This window comes from Thamnophis sirtalis, unplaced genomic scaffold (genome assembly GCF_051295495.1).
Source record: "Thamnophis sirtalis isolate CommonGarterSnake01/CBP01778 unplaced genomic scaffold, rThaSir2_p1.2 scaffold_14, whole genome shotgun sequence".
Classification (NCBI taxonomy): Eukaryota; Metazoa; Chordata; class Lepidosauria; order Squamata; family Natricidae; genus Thamnophis; species Thamnophis sirtalis.
This window is the reverse complement of record NW_028261394.1, coordinates 26,980,842-27,000,128: the sequence shown is the minus strand read 5'-3', so window position 1 is coordinate 27,000,128 and position 19,287 is coordinate 26,980,842. Positions and strand designations below refer to the sequence as shown.

The 19,287-nt window shown below is 40.6% G+C and overlaps 1 protein-coding gene across 1 annotated transcript in view; it reads right to left on the bottom strand.

Annotated features, from left to right (window-relative positions):
* DRC7 (dynein regulatory complex subunit 7) overlaps positions 1 to 10,554 on the bottom strand; it is a 39,851-nt gene extending 29,297 nt beyond the window's left edge. The window contains exons 1-3 of the mRNA XM_087701706.1: positions 10,381 to 10,554; positions 5,244 to 5,418; positions 1,507 to 1,632 (exon numbers count right to left, since the gene is read on the bottom strand). Coding sequence (XP_087557832.1) covers positions 1,507 to 1,632; positions 5,244 to 5,418; positions 10,381 to 10,523 — 444 coding nt within the window. The 5' untranslated portion in view covers positions 10,524 to 10,554. The remainder of the gene's footprint in view (positions 1 to 1,506; positions 1,633 to 5,243; positions 5,419 to 10,380) is intronic.
* Positions 10,555 to 19,287: the final 8,733 nt, after the last annotated feature.

Here is a 19,287-nt window from a genome sequence, read left to right as displayed (position 1 = left end):
TAAAAAAGACTGCTTGTGCACACGGCCCTCTTGCAGAAGTCAACGCATTTACTAAAGAGAACTGTTATAACTAACGTGGCAGGCTAGATTGCTGCCAAGGTTTGTCTGAGTTGCTGCCAAGGTCCTTATCTTAAGAGCCAAGGTGGCGCAGTGGTTAAATGCAGCACTGCAGGCTACTGCTAGATCAGCAGGTCAGCAGTTCAAATCTCACCGGCTCAGGGTTGACTCAGCCTTCCATCCTTCCGAGGTGGGTAAAATGAGGACCCAGATTGTTGGGGGCAATATGCTGACTCTCTGTAAACTGCTTAGAGAGGCCTGAAAGGCCTATGAAGCGGTATATAAGTCTACTGCTATTGCTATTATCTGTTTGTTTGCTTGGCTTTCAGCCACCGAGATTTTGGTCTTGCTATTAAAGTACATTCTAGTTAAGCTCATCTCAGCTTTGGCTACTGGATGGAGGAGGGCGTCAGAACAGTAACTTATGACTATTACTAGGATCTTATGATTCTTGATGAATGTATTTCTCCCCCCCTCTTTTTTCTTTTCTTTTTTTCATTTTATGAGAGCATCTGCACCAAAGACAAATTCCTTGTGTGTCCAATCATACCTGGCCAATAAAGAATTCTATTCAACTTTAGTTCTCTGTATTATCAATTTTTATTATTGATTACTACTGATTTCACTGTGAATGTTTTAGAACTCCATGCTTCAATAAATATTTTGATATACCACTCATAGTTTATTTAATTCAATAAATATACAACTTTAGTTCATGAGATGTACAACAAAAAATAAACACACAAGTGTACAAAATATATCAGTTAATAAATGATCAATTGATTGGTTGATTATATGCTATGAATTCAGTGTCTATGGAGGTTCTCAGCCATCCAGGTCATGGTTGTCCCAAAGGTGGTTTTTCAAGAGGCACCTGGACATTTTTTTTATTCTTCTTTGAATAAAAAGAAGAAGCAGCTGAGAAGTGAAAGGTCTTCAAAGAAAAACCAAGAAAGTCCAGTTTCCCTCTTAAAAAAGCACCTTTGGGACATGAATTGGATGGCAATTTGTAGTGACCACATAGATGGACCTTCTCCAAGACAGTGTCCTTAACCTGGTCTTTCAGATCTTCCAATGACGCATCTGTTGGCACTGTATTTATGCTAGTATGTGTGAAGGGCCTTGGACCAGGGGGTTAGGATTAGGAGTGGGTTCTGGCTGGTGTTACTGCTGGTTTGCTCGTGCGCACGCTTTGCTCATGCATGTGCAGAACTCCAAAAAAAGATGATGGCAGCAGCAGCCGGGGAACCAGTTCAGGGGCGTGGCCAGCCTGGGTCACTGCTGGTTCTGCGACTCAGACTGGCATACCACTACCACTTTGGCTGACCGGTCCGAACCGGTAGGAACCCATCTCTAATTAGGATACACTGAAGAGGAAGGTCATCTACATGGCTTTGAGTTCTTCTTTGCGTCAGCTCCCCCATCACCCATGCAGGTCCTACTTCTTACCGGTGCTAGTGGGGAAGGAAGAGGCTCCATGTTGAGATAATCAGACACAAAACGGGCAGCACTATCCCAGTTGTATAATTCTGAGTAAGGGAGCAGAGTTGGCCGGACTGTTGTGCTAACAAATTTCTGCAACCAAAAAAGCCATTGGGTTACTTTTACAAAGAAAACAAATGTAAATCAACCAATCAGGACTCTAAGATCATCAGAAATATAATCCCATGTCAACGGGGTTGAGATTTGAACTCAGAAAGCCAATTTGGTCTAGAGGGGAAGGCTAGAAATCAAGGGATTGTGAGTTCTAGAACATCCTTAGGTGCGAAAGCCAGCTTGGGGATTTTGACCCAATCACCAGGACACGGTGAGTTCTAGTCCGCCTTAGCCATGAAAGCTGGCTGGGTGACTTTGGGCCAATCACCAGGAGATGGTGATTTCTAGTCCTTTCTTAGGCATGAAAGCCAGCTAGGTGACTATGAACCAATTACTAGATTGGGACTTCTAGTCCCACCTTAAGCATGAAATCCAGATGGGTGACTTTGAGCCAAGTCCTTCTCCCTCAGACCAATCCACCTCACAGGGTTGTGGCTGTGGGGAAAATAGGAGGAAGAAGGAGCATTGTGTGTGTTTGCGCCTATAAAAATAACAAAGGTGTGATGAAGAACATTTTTTAAAAATGTTGCCAAGCTCTAGCTAGCATTTCCATATTATGCATCAAAACGTATAAACAAAACATTCTCAGATGTGACACAATGGCTATTTTCATGGCTAAAAAAATAAATGCTTCCAAAATATCAACCAAACCCTGAACAAAAAGGTTTGGTAAAATTAATAGGTTGTTTGGTAATCTTTGGTTTTTCGAAATGGGTTGTTCTAACCATTTATCATCTCACAATCTGGTCATGTGCTTTGGCATTTTAAAAAAATGATGTTTAAAATTCTTTTTCAACTTGTTAATTTCCTGTAAGTGTCTAGATAAGCAAATTCAGAGGGAAATCTCCTGTTTTTATAGGTCAGTATAACACTCTAGATCAGTGTTTCTCAACCTTGGCAACTTGAAGATGTCCGAATGCTGGCTGGGGAACTCTGGGAGTTGAAGTCCAGACATCTTTAAGTTGCCAAGGTTGAGAAACACTGCTCTAGATACTCTGCAAAATAATTGAGCTTATTTTTAAAAAAACAACTCACAATATGTAAAAGTTACATTTTTAAAAAAGAGGTTGGCCAGCTGCTGTTTGCTCTTTGCTCGCTCCAGACAAAAAGGATGAGCAGATTTCGCAAATGACATGCAGACATTCATCCCAGGAAGGAATGTACAGATTGCCTGCTTATCCTGATCAGATAATGCCAGAGCGCAACTTTTACACCATTATAATTTTGCAGCTGGGAGGTCACCCGCTTTGCCGACAGATAAGCCAATATAAAAGTTTCCTTTCAGAGATAAAATAATCGAGGTGAACTTTACAAATGAGGATGTGGAGGACAAGCAGCAAAAGATTGTGGTATTTATTATAAACACACTAATTTTCTGGAAAAATTTCCTGGGAAAACCACCTTTGAGAATTCCTGGAAATCCCGTTCTTGGATTTGCTACATTAAAAATCCTCTGCATTTCTAACAAGGGGGCCATGGAAGTTTGTTTCCCTCTATTTTGTTAAAAGCTGATCAAGAAGCAAAAAGAAAAAAAGAAAGAAAAGGATGTCACAGAGAGATGGGGAAGTAACAGCTTTGAAAATAGCTAAATTGTGGTATTGAAGAGTGGTTTCCTTCAAAATGGGCATGCCTCCCATACTTTCCAGATATAATTCTGGTGACACCACGAATTGGTCGCTAAGAAAACGAGTGGTAAGGACAAATTATGGACAGAAAAGTAAGATGCAATTTCTGTTTTGGCCAAAAGAGGGAAAATTGGCCATCATCGACCCGTTGAATAGCCATTTCTTTCCCTTGGAAATTACTCTGAGATTTCACACAAGTGTAACACTAGGGTGACATGATAGCAATCTTTCAATATTTGAAGGGCTGCCACAGAGGGGGAGGTCAACTTGTTCTCCAAAACACCTGAAGGCAGGCCATGAAATAACAGATGGAAACATCAACTCAACTGTGCTGTTTTTTCTTTCTTCAAAAGGCAACTGGACAGATTTTTTTTTCCTTAAGGAAGAAGAACTTTTAAAGAAGAGATTGGACAATGCTATGCTATGCTATTCTCTATTCTCTATTCTCTTCTCTTCTCTTCTACGCTACTCTACTTTATTATACTCTACTCCATTCTACTCTACTCTACTCTACTCTACTCTACTATACTATACTATACTATACTATACTCTATTATACTATACTCTATTATACTATACTCTACTCTCTACTCCATTCCATTCCACTCCTCCACTCCACTCCACTCCACTCCACTCCACTCCACTCCACTCCACTCCACTCCACTCTACTCTACTCTACTCCATTCCATTCCACTCCTCCACTCCACTCTACTCTACTCTACTCTACTCCATTCCATTCCATTCTACTCTACTCTAGTTTACTTTATTCTATTCTATTCTATGATGAAAACATTTTGCTTCTCATCCAAGAAGCTTTATTAGTTCTCATAGCAGGGCGATGGAATAATAGGTGCTGAAGAAGTTAGAAGAAGCAGCAGTTCCAAGAAGATTCCACAAACAATTGCACTCTAATTCAGGTGACCCCGAGGGCACAGGTAAACCCCCAAGTGACTTCAAGAGCTCTCAGGAAGAGTGCTAATGACCAGATGAGAGCAAAGAAATACAATCCTTCCATTTCTCCTTCCGTCTCTGTCTCACACACACACACACCATCCTATCAGAACCTCTCCTTCCATCCCCCAACTAGCAGAACTGATGAAGCTTCTTGGATGAGAAGCAAAATGTTTCCTTCTTCCTTCTCAAGAAATAAAACAGTCCAGGTGCCATTTGAAGACAAAAAAGAACACCTTTGAGGCAACAATAAACTGGATGGCCAAGAATCGCCACAGACATCAAGGAAAGACACAACCTAGAATTAAGGAGAAATTTCATAACAGTGAGAAAAAAATATTTAGTGGATTAGAAGTTCTGCTCCAACACTGGAGGTTTTTAACAAGAGGTCGGACAAGCATTTGTCCAGAATGCCAGATGGTCTGTGTTACTCTATTATAATCATTTCTAGCAGACCATTCTCAGCCTATTCATCAAACTGCCGCTTCCAGATTTAATACATTGATTAACAGAGTTGGAAGGGGCTTTGTAGGTCATCTAGTCCAATCCCTCGCATAAGCAGACCATACACCATTTCTGACCGATAGCAGACCAGTTTCTTCTTGAAAGCTTCCAGTGATGAAGCTCCCACAACCTCTGAAGGCAACTTCTATTCCATGGGCTGATTGTTCTCACTGCCAGGAAATCCCTCCTTATTTCCAGGTTGAATCTCTCCTTGTTCAGTTTCCATCCATTATTCCTTGTCTGGCCTCTGGGTCCCTTGGAAAATAGCTTGATCTCCCTCCTCTCTGACTAGCCATGCCCAGTTCCTGCAACCATTCACCGTATGTTTTAGTCTCCAGTCCCCTGGTTGCATCCTGGTTGCTCTTCTCTGCACTCTTTCTAGAGTTTCAATCTCTTTTTATAGTGTGGTGACCAAAACAGGATGCAGTACTCTCGGTGTGGCCTTACTAAGGCTTTATAGATTTTTGGGACAATTGGAAGTTCCTTTCTAGAGCTCTTTGCCCAACTTACCTCCACGTTGCATTCGTTGATTGGGTGAAGGAAGAGAGGCACACGGTCTGGGCAGAGGTGCGCGTACTGCCGATGAAAATTATCAGCCACCTGCAGAAGTAACTGCTCCTTGGGTGTGTTGGTTTTGTAGGACTCGGGCAAGTATGCTGTGTCAATGTTGGTCCAATCGAATTCACTATGTGCAGGAAAGACAAAGAAGGAAACACAGGTAGCTCTCCACTTACCACAGTTCGTTTAGTGACGATTCAAAGTTACAACGGCACTGAAAATGTGACTTATGACTGTTTTATCACCACTTACAACTGTTCCAGCATCCCTCTGGTCATGCGATCAAAATTCAGATGCTTGGCAACTGACTCGTATTTATGACGGTTGAAGTGTCCCGGGGTCAGGTGATCACCTTTTGTGACCTCCTGACAAGCCAAGTCTATAGAGAAGCAAGATTCACTTAACAACCATGCTATCAACATAACAACCGCAATGATTCACTTATCAACTGTAACTAGAAAGGTCATAAAAGATAAAGGTTCCCCTCGCACATATGTGCTAATCGTTCCCAACTCTAGGGGGCAGTGCTCATCTCCATTTCAAAGCCGAAGAGCCAGCGCTGTCCGAAGACGTCTCCGTGGTCATGTGGCTGGCATGACTAAACACTGAAGGTGCACGGAACGCTGTTCCCTTCCCACCAAAACAGTCCCTGTTTTTCTTTTTTCTTTTTAATACATAATTTTTATTATGCTTTTTAAAAAACAAAATATAAAAATCAAGTTCAACATCCATTCTTCCCGTTCCTAAGACATCGGTATGTCCCCTTTTGTTTAGCATCTTACATACTTTCCATTCGTTTTTCATTTGCAACTTCCTCTTTACATTTATAATTCCTATAACCTAATATTTACATTTATCAATATTCTACTTTCATTCGTTATTCCTAACCATTGATACCATTTGTCCCAAAGTGTAGAGTATACTTTTTCTTCTTTATCTTGAAGTTTGAGAGTTAAGTTAACCATTTCCGCGCAGTTCATTATTTTTGGCGGTCCCTATTTTTCTACTTGCATTTTTACATGCTTTTGAACTGCTAGGTTGGCAGAAGCTGGGACAAGTAACGGGAGCTCACTCCGTTATGCGGCGCTAGGGATTCGAACCGCCGACCTTTCTGATCGACAAGCTCAGCGTCTTAGCCACCGAGCCACCGCATCCCAGAAAGGTCATAAAATGGGGCAAAATGCAGTTAACAAATACCTTAACAACATAAATTTTTGCTTCAATTGTGGTCATAAGTTGAGGACTACCTGTACTGATACCTAGCAATTTGCTGAGTTTTCAGGGAATAACTTTGTTATAAAAGTGGCATCTGTTTCATTTTATTTAAGCTAGAAAGAGAACTCTCTCTGAGCATGAATAGTTCAAGGTGCTGCACTGAATGTGCTGTTCCATCACAGTGCAATTCCACTGAAGTTTATAACAGGTTTTTTTAAAAAAAAAGTTCCTACAGCATAAGAACGGAGAAATTCAGCTAAGCGCCTTTCCCTGCTATCGTGTTTAAACAACCTTCACCCATCCTTGAGTCAGCAGAAAACAGCTGGCATGAGATAGGTTTCCATCGCTCTCCTGCCTCACTTGATTTGGTTCCCATGTAGCCCTGGCTTCCAGAATTAAAAGGTGATAACACTTCAGAGATTTCACACACCTTGAGCCTGCCAGGAATGAGGTCAGAAGAAAGGGAAAAGCAATTTAGCACAATTCCCAGGCTGTCTCACTTGTGGGGGAAAAAGATGTTACAGGGCCATGCGCCTGCCATAGTTACATGGCTGCACATGAGCAAGACCGAAGAATCCATGTGCAAGTTTTCATTCATAATTTTGAGAAGAATGGCATCGTTTTGCACGTCCAAAAAATTTGGAGCGATGCATCGTTTGTCTGTGCTGCTGCAAACTTGGTAAAATTGAAACTTAATATCTACTTTGATGCTGGCCTCAGGTGTGTTAGAATAAGGCAGGAAGTGTTATTTTAACACCAATGCCTGATGGAAGGGTTGGAGATGAGAGGAAAGAAATCTAATGAAGATTTGGCAGGAAAAAAATGTCTCCAATAGTGTGTTTGTGCCATGAGGAGGTTCAGGTGACAAAGAATTAAACATATAAGTAATTTTAGTTACAAGATCAGTCCACAAAACTGGGTATTTACAGTAGTACCTCATACTCATTGGTTCTGGGAGGCACAACGAGTACCAAAAACGAGGAGTATCAAACAATTTTTTCCCAAAAGGAATAATATAGAGAGTCACAAGGCAGCCTACACCGACACGTTCAAGCTTGTGTGTTGAGTACCAAACAAACGATAAGTACTGGCACAAAATATTTGTATCAAAATGCACTGAGTAACAAATTTGATGAGTTTCAAAACAGTTGAGTATCAAGGTACCACTGTAACAACTTTGACTTCTGGGTACTGCATTAAATACAAATTTGCATGGATATGGTTTCATTCTTGTCTGCAGTAAAGCATATTATCCAGCTATTTCATATCTGTAAACAAGTTCTGAACTCAAAATTCAATGTCTGGGGAATTGATATTTATTGCTATGTTGTGTGCAAAGCAGTGGTGGATTTCAAAAATTTTTAGAACCTCTTCTGTAAGTGTGGCCTGCTTTGTGGAAGTGGCTTGACAGCCATGTGACTGGGCGGGCGTGGCCAACTTGTAAAATGTGGTGAAACTCACTTAACAATGCTCTTGCTTAGCAACCAAAATGTTGGCTCAGAAACTCTGGCATTTGAAGTCTGCAAGGCTTAAAGCTGTCAAGTTATAAGACCCTTGCACCCTAACCCTTTAGAAAAAAAACCCAGGGGTGTTCAAACTTGACAGCTTTAAGACTTGTGGATTTCAACTCCCAGAATTCCTCCTCCAGTCATGTTGGCTCAGGAACTCTGGCATTGAAGTCTGCAAGGCTTAAAGCTGTCAAGTTATAAGACCCTTGCACCCTAACCCTTTAGAAAAAAAAACCAGGGGTGTTCAAACTTGACAGCTTTAAGATTTGTGGACTTCAACTCCCAGAATTCCTCCTCCAGTCATGTTGGCTCAGGAACTCTGGCACTGAAGTGTGCAAGGCTTAAAGCTGTCAAGTTACAAGACCCTTGCACCCCTAACACTTTAGGAAAAAACCCCAGGGGTGTTCAAACTTGACAGCTTTAAGACTTGTGGACTTCAACTCCCAGAATTCCTCCTCTCGGTCTTCATCTTGATGATGTGCGCACAGGCGGGCGGGGGGAGGGAGCTGGAACCGGTTCTAAATGGCACGGTAGATTTGTGGAACCTCTTCTATAGAAGAGGTTAGAACTGGCAGGAACCCACCCCTGGTGCAAAGCTAGAAAGATACAAAGGATTTGATCCTAGAGAAAATATTGTAACTGGAACTAATGTTCATAGTACGCTTTCTGATGGTTAACCGAACTAAAATTCCTGAGACAGAGGACACACGACACCAGAAACTAACTCCCGGATTGGTTTTTTGGCCAATAAACAAGGCTAAACTATGGCTAACTACGGGTGGTCCAGAGATGAGTTCCTAGTGGTTCAGACCGGTTCTGCTGAATAGGTAGTAACGTGGCCTGCTACACCCTCAAACCGGTTCTATCGGCGGTGACGTCATCTTGATTTTCGGTTCTGGGCATGCGCAGAACAATCTTCATTGCAAAAATTTAATTTCCCCCCCTTTTCCAACATTGTGCACATGTACAGACCTTTTTAGGCGCAAATGCAAAATCACGCTTTTTTGCGCACCAAATCAGAGCTAATGCTGGCAGGAACCCACTCCTGGGGTGGTCCTTAACTTACAACGTAGCAGGCCTGTAGGCCCAATGCCAATGCGTTAGGGGTGTTACTTGGAATTCTGACACGATGATTCACTCAGTGATTGTTCAAAGTTACAACAGTACTAAAAAAAAGCAACTAATGTGTTTTTCGGAATATAAGACGCACCAGAGTATAAGATGCAGCAAGGTTCTGAAGAGGAAAAAATTTTTTAAAAAGTTTTTGCACTCTTTAAACCTCCCAAAAACGGCCTATTTTTTGTGAAAACGAGCTCATTTTTGTTTTAAAAAGGGCATGAATAGCCTTTAGGAGGTTTGTAGAGTGCTCCTGGGAAAGCCCCCCCCCCAAAAAAACAAGCAAAAATTGGCCCGTTTTTTGTCACAAAAAGGGCATGGATAGCCTTTAGGAAGCTTATAGAGTGCTGCTGGGGGCTGGCGGGGGCAGAAAATGGCCCGTTTTTTGCTCATTTCTTCCCTCCCCAGGCCCCAGGAACACTCTGAAAGCCTCCTAAAGGCTCTGCATGGCCATTTTGGTGAAGGGGTTGGTGTTTCAGGAGGCAAAAAATGCTGTATTCAGTGTATAAGACGCATCCAGATTTTCAGCCTCTTTTTGAGGGAAAAAAGTGCGTCTTATACTCCGAAAAATAGGGTAATGACCATTTTTTCACAAGTATGGCTATTGCAGCATCCCCATGGTTATGTGCTCAAAATTCACACGCTTGGCAACTGGTTCGTAGTTATGACAGTTGCTGTGTCCAGGTGTCCCGTGATCCCCTTTTGCGGCCTTCTTATTTAGCAAAGTCAAAGGGAGAATCCAGATTCACTTAACAATTGTGTCATTAATGTAACATCAGAAACGTTGGGCTCAGTTTATGGTTGAAAATCAAGACTACCAGTACTTAATTAATTGAAGTTGTTTTAAAAAGGTGAGTGAGGCAGGAGGCAACTGCACCCATCTTTAATTTGAATAGTTATCCATGATTGTACAAGGTGGTTAACCAAGATCAACCATTTAGCATATTTTCAACATGTTAATAAATTTCTGTCTGGAATTTCCCACCACATGGATTTTCACCAATAAACTAATATGTTTCAATGTAGATTTTCACAAATTCTGTGTCGATTTTAACCATGGGTTAATAAATTTCAACATAGATTTCCCTAACGTGATAATCAATTTCAGTCTGCATTTTCACAATGGGCTCATCAATTTCACATTGTGAAATTCCAGGCCATTTACGAGACTCAAGTACAAATTGACCCAGAAAGTGGGTCAATGCACTAAGTAACTTTCGTGGCCCAAAAGTAAGTTAGGTATTGTTTACCATATAGCTTTAGGAACAATAACTTTGACCCGTGACAGCTGATTTTCCAGATCTTGGACTTCCTCAGTGAGCTTCGAAGAGCTTCGCAAGTCTTTCTCGCCTCCCGTTGGGGAAGATCCAGATTTTTCCTCTTGGCCCTGCATCTTGCTTCTCGCAACAGCACAGGGTCTCTGAAAAAACCTGGGTGACAAAGTCATAGAAAGCAAAATGAGACCTACAGGACAAAAAGTGTCTCCCATTCTCTGGATATATTCTTCAATATGTCATGAGTGGGGAACAAGGGCCCTATTATGACTTGTGGACTTCAACTCCCAGAATTCTTGAGACAGCCTGGTATTTGATGGTATGGCATCAATATTTGAGGGGCTGCCACAAAGAAGAGGGGGTAAAATTATTCTCCAAACCACCGGAGGGCAGGACAAGAAACAATGGTTGGAAACAGAGCAAAGAGAGAAGCAACCTGGAATTAAGGAGAAACTTCCTAACAGGGAGGACAATTAACCAGTGAAATTGTGGGTGCTCCATCACTGAAGGTTTTTAAGAAGAGATTGGACAATCACTTGTCTGAAATGGTATAGGATCTCCTCCTTGAGAAGGGGCTGGACTAGAAGTCCTCCAAGGTCCCTTCCTGCTCTATTCTATCCTATCCTATCCTATCGAATCCTATCCTATCCTATCCTTATTCTACTCTACTCTTATTGCTATTGTTATTGCTATTCTATTCTATTCCATTCTATTCTATTCTATTCTATTCTACTCTACTCTATTCTATTATTATTCTACTCTACTCTTATTGCTATTCTGTTCTGTTCTGTTCTGTTCTCTTCTGTTCTATTCTACTCTACTCTAACTCTACTCTTATTGCTATTCTATTCTATTCTATTCTATTCTACAGAAAATAGATGTACTGGTAGTCCTCAATTTAAAACAGTTCATTTAGTGGCTGTTTAAACTTGCAACAGCACTGAAAAGGGTGACTTATGACCACTTTTCACACTTACAACTGCTGTAGCATCCTCATGGTCATGTGATCAAAATTTAGACGCTTGGCAACTGACTCCAATTTATGACTGTTGCAATGTTCCAGGCTCAGGTGATCCTCTTTTGTGACCTTCTGACAAGCGAAGTCCATAGGGAAATCAGATTCACTTAACTGATTAATTGTTCTTATTATCAGGAAATTTCTCCTCAGTTCTAAGTTGCTTGTCTCCTTGATTTTTTTATTATTTTATATTTATATATTTTATTATTTTATTTCTTTATAAATTATTTTATAAAGAAAGTGTTGCCTGGGCTTTCCCCTTTAACATCTTCTCGTCTACATAGCTCATTTTACATCATATTTCCATTTCCAATTTCAGCCTTGTTATTTCATTTCCATATCCTCCATCTTAAATTTAATTTCTTCTTAAATACATAAACAGTATCATCATTACCCCCAAAGTTAACCAGATTTATCATTTCATTTCCATCTATTTTACTGTAGATAAGCATATATCCTCAAAAGCAATTTTTATTTAGTAAGCATTTCACTTATCCACAATTAATAATATTAATATAATTCCCTCACATAATTAGTCACATACCATTAAGAATATTAACACATTTCACTTTTTCGACTAGTAAATCCTTTTCTTTCCCTTCCTCATTTCCTAACCATTTTCTCTTGGTCTCTCAGGAATTTCACTTCTTTTATATTTTCTTCTTTCCAACCGTTCAAAGTAGCTCCTTTTTTCCCCTTATTTTTGTAATTCCTATATTTTTTCTTCCCACTTTTTTTCTCCCTTTTAATTTTATTGTTCTGGTAACTTTCCCCAGGTTTTCTTACAATCGTTCCCCACTATTCCCTTCTTTGTTGTTTTAATTTTTCCTTTTTGGGGGACCCCTTGTCTACTTTTTGTGAGACATCGTAAAACCCAGTGAAATCATCTAAGTGTTTTTCTTTTTCAATCTCTCTTTCTTCCATGATATCTTCTTGTTCATCTGCCTTTTCTACTGAATTGTTCTTATTCTGTACACTGAGACATAGGACACATCGCACCATAAACTAACTCCCGGACTGGGTTTTTTTGTTTTGTTTTGTTTTGTTTGGCCAATAAACAAGACTAAAATGTGGCTAACTACAGGTGGTCCTTGACTTACAACAGTTCCCGATAAGCCAAAGGGTCCCTCTTGGGGGGGGGGAGAGGTGGTTAATTGTGTTATGTTAACTTTTATGTTATTCTCTTTCCAGAAAATGTTTTTTCTTCTGAGGAGAGGCCACCTATCAGGCCTGCAGGCATATTCCTTTTAGGATCTTGGCCTGCCACACTTTCTATTATTTTATTATGCTGTTTCATTAGTGGGGAATGGGGAGGGGGAGAATAGTAAGAAGCAGAATGTGTTGCTGTCAAAATAAAACATTCCTTTCTAGAAGCCCAAGGTCATCCTTTGTCTCTGCACCTTTGCACCTGACCGGAACTAGATGGGGGGAAATGCCAGTGTGGCAGAGGAAGACTGGATCATGGGATGGACTCGTGGGTGTGGGGGAAAAGGTTTTGAACTTTCCACTGGGTGGAAACCCGGGAAGCTTTCAGATTCAGGTTTCCACAGTTTGTACCAACATGTCTCTCTTATTAAATTGGAACTTTGATGAAAGCTATGCCTTGAACTCTGATTCAATTCTGGATGATAATTGAAACGCTGACATAGTGACTGTTCAAAATTACTACCGCACTCAAAAAAGCAACTAATGATCATTTTTCACAATTACAGCATCCCCATGGTTATGTGATCAAAATTCACACGCTTGGCAACTGGTTCATAGTTATTGCAGTTCCCGGGGTCACGTGATCGGCTCTTGCAACCTTTGGACAAGCAAAGTCCATGGGAAAGCTGTATTCACTTAGCAACTGTGTGATTAACTTAAGGACTGTGGTGATTCACTTTACAACGGTGACATGTAAGGTCATAAAATGGGGCAAAATACACTCAACAACTGTCTCCCTTAGCAACAGAAATTTTGTGCTCGGTTGTGGTAGTGGTAACTTGAGGACAACCTGTAATAAAAGTGGGTTCCTACTGGTTTGGACCGGTTCGGCCAAGTAGGTAGTAACTAGGCCGGACACACACGCACCCCGAACTGGTTCTATCGTCGGCACCCCTATCTTGATTTTCAATTCTGTGCATGTGCAGAACAATCTTCATTGCAAAAATTTACTTTTTTCCTCCCTTTTCAAATGTTGTGGACATGCACAGACATTTTTGTGCATCGCTAATGTGCATGCACAAACTTTTTGTGCACCGAACTGGCAGTAATGCCAGCAGGAACCCACCCCTGACCTGTAACCCTGACCTGTCAGCCTGATTTAACATAAGCCACTTGTTCACATGTTGTGTGAATGAACATGTTTGAAAAATTTAGCTCTATGGGATGAGAGTTGACTACCCAAAAGCTTCTGAGATGCATTCATGGAAGGAAATACTCCACCGTTTGTCAACAACTGTTGTGGACAAGCCTTGAAGCTATATTTTTTTTCTCCTAAGTACAAATCAGGATGAATAACTGTGCATATGTTTGCTTTATCTCTATCTCCAGGCATCCCCCGCCTTCCGCCCTGTCCTTCTTAAGCAAGGAATTCCAAGGAGGTTTGTAAACAGCAAAGCAGAAATATATAAAATAAGCACTGGCAACTGTCCAACAGGTCAAGCTGTTCCCCCCAATCCTCCCTCCCTCCCTCCTGACTCTGTCCCTCTACTTCTGAGAAGATAGAAAGAAAGAGACCAGCAGCCTTCAAACACATCCTTGATTTCGCATTATTTGTGTAGAAAATATGGACCGTTTCTTCCGGAAGATTATTTTAAGATTAGATATCAGTAATCACCACTGTGCTTACGTTCCTCCATTATGCCCTGCTAAGGAAATAATATGATGGGCTAAAGAGAGGGAGAGAGAGAGAAAATGAGTTTGTTTTTTTTTAAAAAAATCTCCTTTCAGAGATTTAAAACTTCTGAGATCGCAGGCATTCTCAGCTCGGTAATTAAAATTTCCACTTCCCGTTTTTTTGGTTCCTTTGTTTTCTGTTCTTTTGGTTGAGAAATGAAGGTTTCTAGCAACTGAAATACAAAGCTTTCTTCCACTTTTCCAGTGTTTTTGGCTAACAAATAGAACAGACTTTCTAAGCTAAATGACACAGAGAGAAAAATACTATTAGGAGAAAACGATGGAAAGTGAGAGTTATCTTCAAAGCAAAAGAGAAGTCTGGGCTTAAAACACAGCAAGTAGCAAAAAAATCCCCTAAAAAATAAATTAGTGCAAAGAGAAGATTGCAATATTTCTAGCAGGGTTCCCTCTCCCCAAGCTTCTAAACTTTGGAAAAGTTGAAAGTATGTCAATGCTTCCATGCCTGCGTCTAACAAAGCAATGATGGTTAAAAACATGTGAATTGCACTAGCAGTTTTGCCCTTCGCTCCTCCTTGCTTATTTGACCTTAAACGTGTTTGTTCCTTTTCTAAATTGACACTACGGATGAGCCACCCTTCCCTCCTACTGACCTCCAAGTCTCTGCTCTTTCCTGCAAGATCTGTTGATATCTGTCTCCATGGCAACCAGCTTCCGGAAGCAGAGGCCTCTGGGAGTCGTAGTTTGCTCCTTTGCCTCAGTTTAAAGTTACTCCAGCTGGGGAAACAAGAATATTAAGAAGCAAAAATAGGAACACAGAATGAAATTTCTGGAGGATTTCTATGAGAATGGCCCAGCACTTCCTCTTTCGATAGCGATCAATAAAACTCATTTGTTTGTTTTGTTTTAATTTCGGATTCTCTTCACACCCTTTTTTATCATCAATTAGAAAAATAATTGTTATGGCAAATAAACCTCAATAATAAATCAATATAGGTGGTCCTCAGCTTACAACTGTGGCAAGAAATTATATTGCTAAGCAGGGTAGTTGTTAAGTGAATCCCACCAGATTCTACAACCTTTTTTTGCCACAGTCGTTAAGCAAAACACATGGTCATTAAAACAAATTTCCCCCCACTGATTTTGCTTATCAGAAGCCCACTGGGTAGGCCGCAAATGGTCATCAGATTGCAGATAGTTCTTGACTTACAACCATTCATTTAGTGACTGTTTGTGGTTACAATGACGCTGAAGAAAAGGGACATCAGATCATTTTTTCATACTTATGACTGTTGCGGCACCTCCAGGGCCATGTGGTCAAAATTTGGGTGCTTGGCATCTGATTCATATTTATGACGGTTGCAGTGTCCAGGACGATCTGCATTGGCAGGCCATACTACTGCTCCAAAATAAAACACTTTGTGTAGCCACAAATAAAGGAAACACCAGCATGGACTCAAATGGATTTGTCAATGTACCCGTAATGCTTGACTTATGGCCACAACGGAGCCCTAAATTTCTGTTGCTAAGCAATACAGTTGTTAAGTAAGTTTGCCCTAGGAGTCCTGGTGTTGTAGTGGTTAGAATGCAGTATTGCAGGCTAACTTTGCATTCCCACTGCCAGGAGTTCGGTCCTGACCAGCTCAAGGTTGACTCAGCCTTCCATCCTTCCAAGGTCAGTAAAATGTGGACCCAGAATGTTGGGGCCAATATGCTGACTTTGTCTTAGAGAGGACTGCAAAGCTCTGTGAAGCAGTATGTCATTGCTATTGCCCTGTTTTATGCCCATTCCTGCTACAGTTGTTAAATGAATCACTGCAGTTAAATTAGTAACACGGTTGTTAAGTGTCAACTGTCCAGCTGGCGAATCCAGAAAAAGGTACTCCTGGGACATTATTTTACCAAGAGTATAAACTTTACCAAATAAACCACATTGGCACAGAAGAAGCAAAACCAGCTCTGGATTTCCCTGTGCAAAAGCAATCATAGTCAATTCCCTACAGGTAGCCCAGAGTCCATTACATCCACCAATCACTTCTGTTCATTTTGTTGTGGGAACCAGCTGATCACGCTGTGTCATCTGCTCTGGATGTCCTTGAGGGGGTGAGCAAGGTCTCATGGGAACTGACAACATTTGGATGCCATTCCCCCCATCTTGAATTCCAATCCCATCCACCCCAACCCCTCCCATTCTTTGTCAAGCTGTGAGCGAAACGGAATATAGGTGAAAGTTCAAGTCAGTCTTGACATGTCGACCCCCCCCCCCCAAGAAGAAGAGTGAACATCAAATAACAATAAACATACACACACACATTATTACTTAAAGCCCAACTCTTGCTGCATTATTGAGGGTGCACAATCCTATTGAGGCCGTTGAGGGTACCTATGGTGGGGAATCTGGCTTACCATTGACTTTGCTTGTCAGAAGATCACAAAATGTGATCATATGGCCCCATGATGGTGCAACCATCCAAAATACATGCCAGTTGCCAAGCATATGAATTTCGACCACGTGACTATGGGGATGATGCCAACGGTCATCGGTGTGTGAAAAACGGTCATAGGCCACTTTTTCAGTGCCATTGTAACTTCGAACCATCACTAAACAAACATTTGTACGTTGAGGACTAAATGTACATAAATTCTCACTTTTGCTTCCCTTTGCGTCTACTTTCTAAATCTGTCATCCAGGCTAAACGCCAGTGATGGGACTTCCCATTGTATCATAAACATAACTTGCAGCAATCATCATTTTTTAACATTTTAACATTCTGTTTCTTTTCTCACCCGTGATCCTTCAGAGGGAGAAATGTTTGAAATTTGTACATTAGCCATATAATTGCAACTTTCAATCACTCATGTCTCATCTAATTTTCTGGTACAGTAGAACCTCTGCTCGCAACTATAATTCGTTCCATAACTTTGATCGCGACCCGATTTGGTGGTGACCCGAACTTAACCAAAATTAATGCAGCAGCCACTCGTGGGTCGCTGTTGTTTGCAAACATCAGGAAATTTGGCGCTTACAAAAAAACCCGATTTGGTCGTGGTCAAAAGCATTTGTGACCAGAAGTTCTACCGTATATCCTTCTTTCTTTCCTAACTCATCATAGATTTCAATATTCTGCAAAAAACAAAAGTATAATTTTCATCTATGGATATTTCTGTCCCTTTGATAGGGCTTGTATTAAATCTTGCCCTTATTCTCTTCAAGGGCCTAAAAAGGAACATCTGGAAGATTCTCTCTCAAAGCAGTTTTTAAAAATTAGAAGGAGATCAAAAGAGGGGAAGAACCAAGAATTTTCTACACCTCGGAAAGCCAGATACCCCAAAATGCAACCCAGCTTCTAAGCAGTGGCTTATTGCCTTGGATTGCTGTTACTAGATAGTATCTTCGGAGGCATTAGAAGGTCTCCAAGTGGCAAAGGGAATAGTCATCCCAAGACCTTGAAAGGAGGGGAATCAGCTGGCTTGGAGATAATATATATAAGGGCAGAGCCGAGAAAAGTCAGTGTTCGTGAGCTCTTATGGTGAGGAAGAGAGTAGGCAAGCAGCCCGTTTGTCCTTACTCTGAAGTCCAGCAAGGCTTACTCGCAAGTAAGTGAAACATTGCATTGCATCTCTTCAAAAGAATGTCTTTGGGTTGTGCTAATGTCTAGACCATCTTTTCATTTTCCTGTTTTAGGTTTGCTTTTAGTTTTGGTATTGGAATTACCTGTTCTTCTTCAGAGAAATTGAAGAACTAAAGAAGCTGATGGAATCCCCCCTTTTTTTGCTTTTGAGAATTACACATTTCTTTCCTGGTGTGTGTTTGTGTGTAAATTCTTCAAGAGTTTCCTTTGCAGGGTTATTCTCTGAATTTCTTCGGAATCCCAGAGTGACTTTTTGAGGGAAGACATTGGAAGGATTCCTGAAAGAGAAACCACTTTTAAATCAACTTTTAAAAAACTTTGGTGTGATTGCCCTTCGCTAGAGTTCAAGGAACAGGACAGCTAAACAATCTCTGTAATTTGAGTTAGAGCAATTCTCAAAATTAGAGGCTTTGCTCCCCCATTCGCCATTTCAATTTGTAACCTTCAAAATGTTGAGGAGATTAATTGTTTTAAACAGGTGTCTGAAAGGCAGATTTTTAATCATATTTCACCCAGATGATGTAATATGGGAATATCCTTGCTTGTTTTTGAACCAGCAAGATGCATTTAAAGGCAAAATAGTTTGCTTAGGGTTTTAATCGCCTATCTTTGTTGAACTGGAAAATATTTTGAAGATGAAACAATTGGTTGAAAATACTTTTATCTACCACTAGATAGAATAATTCAAGAATTTCAAATTAAAATTGGGGAAGGATTTTTTTTTCAGGTTTAAGTAATTGTAGAAAAAATGTCTGATGCTTCTTCTGGATTTTATAATATCTCAATGGCTGTAATTAGAGCAATATATTTCATTATATTTTTTGAGGGTGTTGTTTGTTGCTTTTAATTGTGTATGCCTCTCTGCATCACATATTGAGTCAGTAGTTAAACAAGTTGAATTAATACCAAATAATTAGTAAACTAACTGCCGGCTTGAAAGTGTTTGTGGCATAGAAGGTATTTTAAGATGAGACATACTGAAATGGTCCGTTTGTCTTCTGTGCTATTTATTAATGTGACTTGCCCTAATGGGACTAGGAGTCACAAATAACCTAGTAAAACTAGCCAATGAATAAAACTTGTCAATCCATTGTATTGTGTGAACCAGGAACATTGGATTAATTGAACAGCCTATGCAATGTCTATATCAGAGGTCTTCAAACTTGGCAACTTTAAAACTTGTGGACTTCAACTCTCTGAATTTTCCAGCCAGCAGACTGGCTGGAGAATCCTGGGAGTTAAAGTCCACAAGTCTTAAAGTTGCCAAGTTTGGGGACCCCTAGTCTAAATGCAAGACAGGGGTCATTGTGTAACCCACAGTCCAGTCAATCTGTAAACATGTAAATACAATTGATTGTGTTTCTAGGATGCCATAAAACACAAACTACCATGTAA